Genomic DNA, 9,049 nt, shown 5'->3' with positions numbered 1-9,049 from the left:
AGTAATTTTGAATAAAACATAATTTAATGCTTGTAAATACTGTGATGCTAGTGACAACTAAATGTAGTGTTTAATCCATCTAGTAAATAAACATCAACTGGCTGACATCATTAACTATGACCCTAATGAGAGTACAGTATTTTGTTTATTCTATGTCTACCTTTTGTTAAAGAAACTTTAGTCCCCCCAGCTCTGGAAGTGCATGTACTAAAAACAGAAGCACTAAAAGACGAGTGGCTCTCTGCTGTCCTTAAGTGGAAAGTTCAGCTTGATTTTCTGATGTATTATTATACTGGAGGATTGTCTGTCAGAAACATACAACTTTAGAAATGTGGACAAGTGTAATCATGGGTTATTTGGGATAATGATATAGGGAACACCAGTGATTATACAAGCTTCATTTATTTAGAATTACATAGAATACACTTCGTTAATTCACAGAAAGATACATCTCATTTCATTTGCTCATGAAGTAAATAACAATAGAAGGAAGCAAAAGAAAAAGTGAGTACAACAATGTTTTATATCTTACCTCTTAATAAATTCATGAACAAAATATTTCTCACAATGAAATCCGTAGTTGCCACTGAAAATGTCTTTCTGCCGCTCAATGGACATACATACGTTTACTCTCACTACTCCTATTTCTCACAAATGTGCGATATAACCAAATCATGTTGACAAGTACTTTATAGTCATACTTGCTCATGCTTAGTGTTCTCGCACCATAAATACAACAGCCACTTTCACTTGCATGCTCACCTTTGACTTCTAGCCATTACTGACTCCTAAAAAAAACGTGACCAAAGTGAGGGAAAGAAAGAACATCTGTGGCAGCTATAGATGTACACACTGACAAATCCAAATCATTGACATTTCTAGCCAGAACAATTTGCCCTGTAATTCTAAAAGAGGTTTTTTTTGTCCTCAGACTGCAGAAACCCTTGATTGATGTCCACAGTCTTTGTGGGTACAGTACTCTTGAAAATCTACTGTAGAGCGTGTCCCGACCCCCCCATTGTTATCACATTGATTCAGTCCATAGGAGGCCTAGTAATGACTAAATGGTGCAGTCTCCTTCAACTCATGGTACCCCTGGTGGTTAGGCTCTGTGAAGAGACAGAGAGGGCAGTTAGGGCTAGGAAGTACCACAAATCTATCTCTTCTACATTAGCCAGTACTTTTAAAAGACTCTTTTAGAAATATAGGCAGTTGAGTCTGGCTGAAAGAGCAAAAGCGATTACAGACAGTAAAAGTGAAAAAATACTAAACAATGTTTTCTTGAATTTATTTGAATTTGCCTACAGTTGAAAATGTTTCTCAAACTGCTTGCTCAGGTTCACAGGGATATGACCTTATTCTGAATTCTGTCTGTTCAGTGGGAACTGTTTATGCTACCTTATATTACAAGCACTTGATATTTATTTTTGGAGCCTGTATGTGTAGTCTGGAGGTCACTTAATAATTTTCTGTACATCCCAAATAATGTAGACGAAAATAGCAACTAGCAGAATGCGTTTGAGTGTATAGATAAGTGTTACGGTACCGAGACTCATATTCTCCTCCACCAGAGGCCTCTTCTCGCTGCAGTTTACCACTCTTCCCTGTGCCGCTCCCAGAATAGTCATGATATCCACTAAGTTGAGTTTCCCCTCCTCCTTGGCCTCCTCCACCTCCTCTGCCAGCTCCATCGCAGCCTCTTCTCGCTCTTCTATCTCCTCTTGGGTCAGCATTGTGCTCAGGCCCTGTCCTGCGGTGCTGTTGCCCACCTGTGGTGGCGCAAGTGAGCACAGTGCTCTCACTTTCCCATAAGACATCAGGTGAGCTACGTTGGCACGCAAAAAGAGCAGGAGGACGTTTAGGTCATTCAATGGGCAGCCTAGTCTACGGCGGTTGATGAGGTCGAGGGCTGGGAGGACCTCGTAGACGGAGATGAATGTGGTGTCCCAAACAAAGAGCCGAATCAGACTGAAGAGGACAATAGGAGCCAACAGGACGTAGATGGCACCATTGGCCACACTTATCACCTGAAAAACCAACTGGCCAATCATTTTACACTGAACCAATTCAGGGACCCAGTTCTGATCACGCAGCATACCCGTGCGGACAAAGCAGCTGAACTCATCCTGCAGGAAGGCAGAGAGGTGGAAGTAGGCCAGGTAGAGACAAGCAGCTGCCATGAAGGTCAGGAGGAGGAAGCCCCGCAAGAAAAGCATGCTGACTAGGAAATAGGAGTTTTGTTTGCACTGCATGTATCTCTCCAGTAGAGGGTACTCAAAGTACCGCTTCTTCTTGGCCCTGCAATTGGTCAAGGAGAAGAAAATTAGCGCCATGCTCTCCTTCATGTTCATACAGCTACACACATTTCCAGCTGGGAGGGTCCCAACCAAAACACAGTCTTATACTTTTGGTGTCTAGGAGCTGCCCACAACACCACCCACAACAGTCCTCCACTAAAACAGTTTAGTCCCTTGCACAAGGTATGTCTAAGGTAGTTGCTGAGGGTGAGGAAAACATTACCAGTAGATCATCTTTATTAGCTGCTGCAATGACCCACGTTTTCTACAGGAATCATTAAAATTTCATTAATGAAGGCAGATTCTAGTTTCAACACTCATAAGGTTACTGAAAACATGGACATAAAGAATTATGATAATTTATGCTACAAGCCAACAGCTGGTATCTTACCTTTGCAGTTCTGCCTGAAATGTGAGGGGATTCTTAGTGTTCTGGCGCATATCCAGAATGCTCTGGGCCAGTCGGATCGAGCGGTTGTACGACTTGTCCAGTTCATCAATTATGAAGAGCAGGTCCGATCCCAGAGAGGGCATGACGAGCTGGCGCCAGATCAGAGCCGGCAGGTACATCAACACTGCCATGGCCAGAAGAGAGTAAGGGAACATCTGCATAGACAACAAGAGAAAAGGATGACAGAGAGGATAGACAGATGGAGTGGAAGGAAATAGTTGAAACAAGTAGATGAGTCACATAAACAATGGCTTCACCATCTAGTATTACAAATAGTCCTGAATTAGAACTAATTTCCTGGGCCTTAAATGTCAACTGTACTGCAAATGGTACTTTGGATATGGTTTTAGCAACAAAACAGATACTGCTTTGTTATAAAATGGTACACTGACATTTTCAACTGAAGTTTTGGAAGTTACAGTGAGGGGGAAAAAAGGGTTTCAGCAGTTTAACTTTGCCAGCCAAAATAACAAGTCAAGTAAGGTTGCTCAGAATCTCTCAACTTACTTTGTGTACCCAGAGCGAGCGCTCCTCAAAGTTCCCATCGCTGTCAAACTCATGATGCATGAGAGAGTCCCAGCAGTATGTGTCTACATAGCTGGCCTGCTTGATGGTGAAATTGCTGGGAGGGAAACAGCTGATCTGAGGCCCTGCAGAATAAACCAATGTTGATTTGTAACATTATCTGTTAAAATGGGGAATAATCTTCTGCTTTATCAATTTGCCTGTAAGCAGTCTTTAATTACATAATAACCCCCCACCCAACACACACACACACACACACACACACACACAGTACTGGAGGTCCATTACCAGACACGTACGCGTGCACTTCTGTGTGCCCTTTTCTTTTCAGTGGTACAGCATTTCACTGGAGAAATCATATGTTTCCAAATGGCAACCTGGCATTTAAAACCCTGGCTGACTCTATTCCAAACTTGGCCGCCTCCACCTTATATTTAGTCCACCTTGATATAACCACATGTAGTCCAACCACTTGAATCCATGCTCTGCACCCATCTGTCATTTCCCATGGGTGCTCCACCCTTAAACAGAGAGCACACCAAGGGTGTGCCCCCCTAATTCAGAGCCTTAGAAGAGAAACATGGAGCTTCTATTTTTTACAACACTGCATCTGCCCAGCGCTCTGTAAGTAGAAACATACTGCCACTAATTTACTGTCAGGATGTGATTTCTCCTGCCAGTCCACCTTGTTATAGGCAACCATTACATGATCCAATTATACTACAGGCATATGTGAGTGTGTAATTAATCAGCCACATTTTAACATATTGATAGTGACACCTAAAATATAAAAATTTGATGGGGCGGCACGGTGGTATGGTGGTTAGCACTGTCGCCTCACAGCAAGAGGGTTGCCGGTTCGATCCCGGGTGTGGGAGCCCTTCTGTGTGGAGTTTGCATGTTCTCCCCGTGTCAGCGTGGGTTCTCTCCGGGCACTCCGGCTTCCTCCCACAGTCCAAAGACAGGTTAATTGATAACTCTAAATTGTAGGTGTGAATGGTTGTTTGTCTCTATGTGTCAGCCCTGCGATAGTCTGGCGACCTGTCCAGGGTGTACCCCGCCTCTCGCCCGATGTAGATAGGCTCCAGCCCCCCCGCGACCCTCAAGAGGATGAAGCGGTTAGAAGATGAATGAATGAATGAAGGTTATGATGGAATAAATTCATTTTAGAAGTGGCCTGGGTATTTACACAAAGTAAAGGTTATAACTCGTATTTTGAGAACAATGCTGAACTAAATGTATATCGTCTCTGTTGGTTAGTGCTCCATGTTGATTTTTAACATATTTTAACATATTTAGCATACTGACGGTGAAAGCAGTATGGTACAGCTACATTTGCCATAACCTTCTTCAGATGTCACTTGTTCATATTGAACAATATATGGAAATTAGCCAAAATGTTTCGAAGAAATGAACATGTTGCATTTGATTTGAGATGAAAATAATATTTATTGGTCACTATAAACATTTTTTCGAAACAATGCAATCTAAATTTATGTGAGGTTTTGGGACAGTTTGTAAGGACATGTATTGAAACCCTATTCTGAATTAAAAGTGGACTTTATCAGAGGCCAACATGGTGAGGCTAATGGTGAGGAAATATGGTAGAAGTTGTGAGCCAACACATTCTCACTCCTACCTGGTCATATTTTAAAGTTTGGTTGTGGACTTTCCACTTCAACATATGACATGCAAGGTACCCTGGGTGCATTGGTTACTGACATCCTGGGAGGCCGTGCCAGCTTCAGTCTGTTACATGCATTGTCTGTTTTCAAAATACACTTCCATTTTTACAGGAAGTGTACAGGTTGCATACACTAATTCAAAAATAAACGCACTACAATACCATAACACCAAGAATTAACGGTTTTTCCTTAGACATCATGGTCTAAGGTTGTAAGGGGAAGGGAACACCAGGCTCCCAGGTGACAGTTGGTGGTTGTTGGACCCATCCACCACCACTCCCACCCACCCTGCTCAGGCTTTTTGCCTCTTTAACTTACGTTGTTGTCTGACCGCATTTACCCCTGATGCCCCTGGGCGGCATTACACAATAATGGCAACCGGCCGTGCATCATGCCGATGTGAAAGGACAGCTTTTTTGTCAGTGTCTGACGCCTGAAGTCACTGCCTAAGCGCCGGTATTCTATGACTTTGGAGTGAGACCCAGATGATTGAGCAGTATCACCATCCATTAGTTGCAGCCACATAGTTACAAGCTTTTTTTTTTAGGCCTCTGCCCTCAAAGCTGCCACTTCACAAACCCCTGAAGGCATCATGATGGAGCAATTAGTATTATTTATTTCCAATTGACCCTTGGCTAAGCCCTGCCCCTTTGTGATAGTTGTAGTTAACATGGATCCCACACTGTCGCTAACTGCACTCCCTGAGGACATATTATCAGATCAGGTCAGAAAAAAAGTGATTTCAGAGAGAAGCAGATCGAGAATCTACAATATGTTTCATAATGATATATCCAAGCAAGAACAGGTTAAAAAGACAACGATAGAAGCTAAAGCCTAAAAGTGAGCCCCTACATTATTCTGATCAAGACAGAAGATATATAAAGCTGTGTGACAACGCATTGTGTGTAGATGAACGTATTTGGCTTCACCCCTGCTGGAGCTGTAGTGCGAACCTTTGCCGGCAGACCTCCGCCAGCAGACGGGTGGGGCAGTTAAGAGGAAGCCATACAGCGTTCATCGGCACATACTGCAATGCCAAGCAGCTGGTTGAATATCGGCAGAGTTTCCCTGTTTCCCTTCACTGGTTCCTGTAAAGAAGGGTAGGCTTTTATTCACTTCACTTTTAAAAGCAAACGTGTGTATACATTCAGTTGGGTATACCTTCAGTAGCTAACTAGCCAGCTAACCCTACACTTTTCAGGGTTTGCTTTTGGTTTTGGAAAGGGGAAGAAACATATATCTCCTCTCAACATTTCCCAGTAATGAGTATTATTACTGAAGGTGCCACAGACACGTTTAGCTCGAAATCCACAAAACCAGCCTGAAAATGAAGGAAATCTGAAACGAGTGCATGAGTGTCTGTGGAGCACAGCTGTGCTGTTGTTGGACCCTTGTCGGAGCTGGCCGATGCTACACGAAAATTGGCCAGTCTGCATTTGAGGGGCGGGACTTAGCAAAGGGTCAATTGTGCAGACATGTCAATACTAAACAGATCAGCGAAAACTAATTTTTAATGTAATTAATACCAGTTTGTAGACCACCAACTAAGCCAAAAGAACATAGTGTTACTAAATGTTTTTATGCTTTGGGGGGCTTCTGAAGAGTTTAATCATATACTTTTCTAAGCACTTTACTGATGGGAGCTACATCAGTACTTCAGGTTTAAGTTATGGTGAGTGCTGCAGTTATAATACTAAGTGACACCACTTTATGTTCTCATGCAGTTTACTGTGGGAATTTCTTCTTCACTTTGTGAGTTCATGTGTGGGCGCATGCGTTCAAAAGTCCCCCTAAATAAAAAACGACAGCACATGCCTGCTCATGAAATTTGTAAAATATTCTTCCCCTCAGCTCCCCACCCCTGTGAGTCATTTGGCAAAGCAAAGGAACTTAAATTTCTGCCACTGCTCCTATCTCCCGCTCCCACTCCCCAATTAACATTGGCAGATCATCCCCACATTTGTGCTTTGTACAAGAATTCTTGGCTGAGAGTCCAGGTGCAAGTAAACCAGACTCCAGACAGCAGCGCAATCAAGCACTGTTGTGAAACTGACAACCCAGCAGATAGGCAGCCAAGATCCATCAGTTGAGCCGCGTACCCCGCCACCACAACATGTTCTACCCCCCAACCCCCACCCCCTTCTAGTTAATCAACATATCCTCTCATTTGACTCAAATAGGGGGGAGCTGCCATAGAAGAACTTCGCCTTGTAATTACAGCGTGCCAGCGTTAGTGAACGCTGCTCTCAATCATCCCCCATGGCAATTAGCATCAGGAGCATCACACTGATTGCAGACCAGCTCTGGAGAGACAACGTTTAGTTCAAAGTCAAGGGAGTCAGCCTCCTCTGCAAGAGACTTGTGCTACAGACTTGCCACGTATAGTTTGGATTGTCAGCTGTGCCTTTTTTGTGTTCTTTGAATGATCGTGGACAGACAGGTTGTTTCATGTGAAAAAACACCCCTATTTTTCAAAATGTTTTTTTTTTCTCTGGTCTAAAACACTCCAGGCAGTAAAAGAAACAGCAGAACAGTCAATAAACTGATGAGAGTTGGAGGCAGTTTTTATTTTGTGTTGCTGAGGAGGTCTTAATTGAGTGAGCAGTAAATGGCTACCTTTTATGGTAGATGTTGTTTAAGTGTTTTCTCCTCCTTTCTTTCCAGCACCCTAATTTTGTTAAAGAAAGTGCCGTGTGATTACAGCTCTCATTGTTACAGCTCTTAATATTTAGTTTCCTCAAGTAGGCATTGTAAGAGATGAGATTTCTGCGTGCAAAAATAAAAGCCTGCTGGGAGAGAGCACAGATGTGCTCACTTGTCATAGTTCAGGACTTTTGATGCAGAAATAATAACAAATTTGGGTCACTTCCTCAAGCCATGAAAAAATACATTTCTGTCTCAACCTTTATGTTAATTTTGCAATAAATAAAATGGGCTACAGGAATGATAACTTTACATTAGTATGTATGACATTCCTCCTTATTGCAAGTTCAACCAAATGCAGCCAAGTGAGTAAATAATAAGTAGTTCAAGGACACAATTATTTAATGGAGGACACTACATGACAGTAATTAAAACACAGGAAATGTCCTATCATAGTTTTAAAAAAAGGACAGAGAGTTGCTCACCCAGGGAGATCTCGCGGGCGAAGGCCATACACACCAGCATTAGCGGAAGGCCGACAGACACAAACTTAATGACCTTGTCCAGAGGAAGCTCCAGCTCTAGGTGGCTGATCCGGTTTATCCCGGAGCTTCCCTGCAGCAGGGCATCAGATAGCATGGCCTTAGCCGCCGCCTGGGCGATGGACATTTTGAACTCCTACCCGGTGATAAGAAAAAGGTTTATTTTTTTGACACTGTCAAGTAGCAAACTAAGATATCATGTGCTCTCAGTTCTGTAGGTACATCAGACTCATGACCTTTGTCACATGCCATTGCTTGACTTTCTCTACCTTGTCCTCTCTGTCATTCCACACTAAAGAAATACCTTTAAATCTACAGTAATGAAAGACAACTCCTAAAGGAGTGGATTGCTTTACCGATTTGGGGGAAATTTAATTAGTAAAGCAATTAACAGTATTTCAAGGAAATGTCCTTAACATATGATGAAAGGTAAAGTTAACTTACCTTAAGTCTTCCAGCTTTCTTTGGTGATACTATTAGAAAATATGTGTAGCGCCAAAGAGTTCCTCTAAAGGCCTGCACTTGTTGGAAGGCTTCTTAAGTATTCAGGGAGGGCCTCAGTAAATGAGAGGTTGGATCTGGGCTGGACCAGGCCGAGCCGGGTCTGGCTCTAATTACAGAGAGGACATCTGGGAGCATGTAGGCGCCCAGATGGCACCGACTGCAGCAGACCTCCAGTACTCAGTGCTGGGCAATGCAGTTGTGTGTGTGTATGTTTCTCCAGTCTGTCCACACTGTGAAGCACGGTGGCTGTGTCCCACTTCAAACAAGTGAACCATCGCCAGTGGCTTTTTCAGCCTCTGTCATTCTGAGACTATTTTTACTGCACTTCACCCTCTGAGTGACTGCTGGATCAGAAACTGTACTGTACAACAGGGATGCTTATGTTTCTGTTTGGTGCAGTAG

The 9,049-nt window shown here is 43.0% G+C and overlaps 1 protein-coding gene across 2 annotated transcripts; it reads right to left on the bottom strand.

The window, feature by feature from the left end:
- Positions 1-383: 383 nt before the first annotated feature.
- Positions 384-8,703, bottom strand: LOC117264615 (pannexin-3). Of its 2 annotated transcripts, XM_033638719.2 has the most exons (6): positions 8,588-8,703; positions 8,087-8,279; positions 3,256-3,398; positions 2,689-2,903; positions 1,547-2,298; positions 384-1,109 (listed from the first exon to the last, which is right to left on the bottom strand). In XM_033638719.2, exons 2-6 carry the CDS (start codon positions 8,268-8,270, stop codon positions 1,051-1,053), a joined length of 1,353 nt encoding a protein of 450 aa, XP_033494610.2. In that variant the 5' UTR covers positions 8,271-8,279; positions 8,588-8,703; the 3' UTR covers positions 384-1,050. The 2 variants fall into 2 exon arrangements, with proteins under 2 accessions (XP_033494610.2, XP_033494600.2); XM_033638709.2 differs by having other exon boundaries at positions 384-2,298.
- Between the last annotated feature and the right edge of the window lie 346 nt (positions 8,704-9,049).

The sequence above is a fragment of the Epinephelus lanceolatus genome, chromosome 11 (assembly GCF_041903045.1).
Source record: "Epinephelus lanceolatus isolate andai-2023 chromosome 11, ASM4190304v1, whole genome shotgun sequence".
Lineage (NCBI taxonomy): Eukaryota > Metazoa > Chordata > Actinopteri > Perciformes > Serranidae > Epinephelus > Epinephelus lanceolatus.
The sequence above is the reverse complement of the archived record's forward strand: the minus strand, read 5'-3'. Positions and strand labels throughout refer to the sequence as shown.

Excerpts from the sequence above, each read along its gene's own strand:
- LOC117264615 (XM_033638709.2), bottom strand. The coding sequence starts at position 8,270 with ATGTCCATCGCCCAGGCGGCGGCTAAGGCCATGCTATCTGATGCCCTG. Across the intron at positions 3,399-8,086 it reads CGCCCGCGAGATCTCCCTGG|GGCCTCAGATCAGCTGTTTC; the intron begins GTGAGCAACTCT and ends TTTATTCTGCAG. Across the intron at positions 2,904-3,255 it reads GCTCGCTCTGGGTACACAAA|ATGTTCCCTTACTCTCTTCT; the intron begins GTAAGTTGAGAG and ends TTGTCTATGCAG.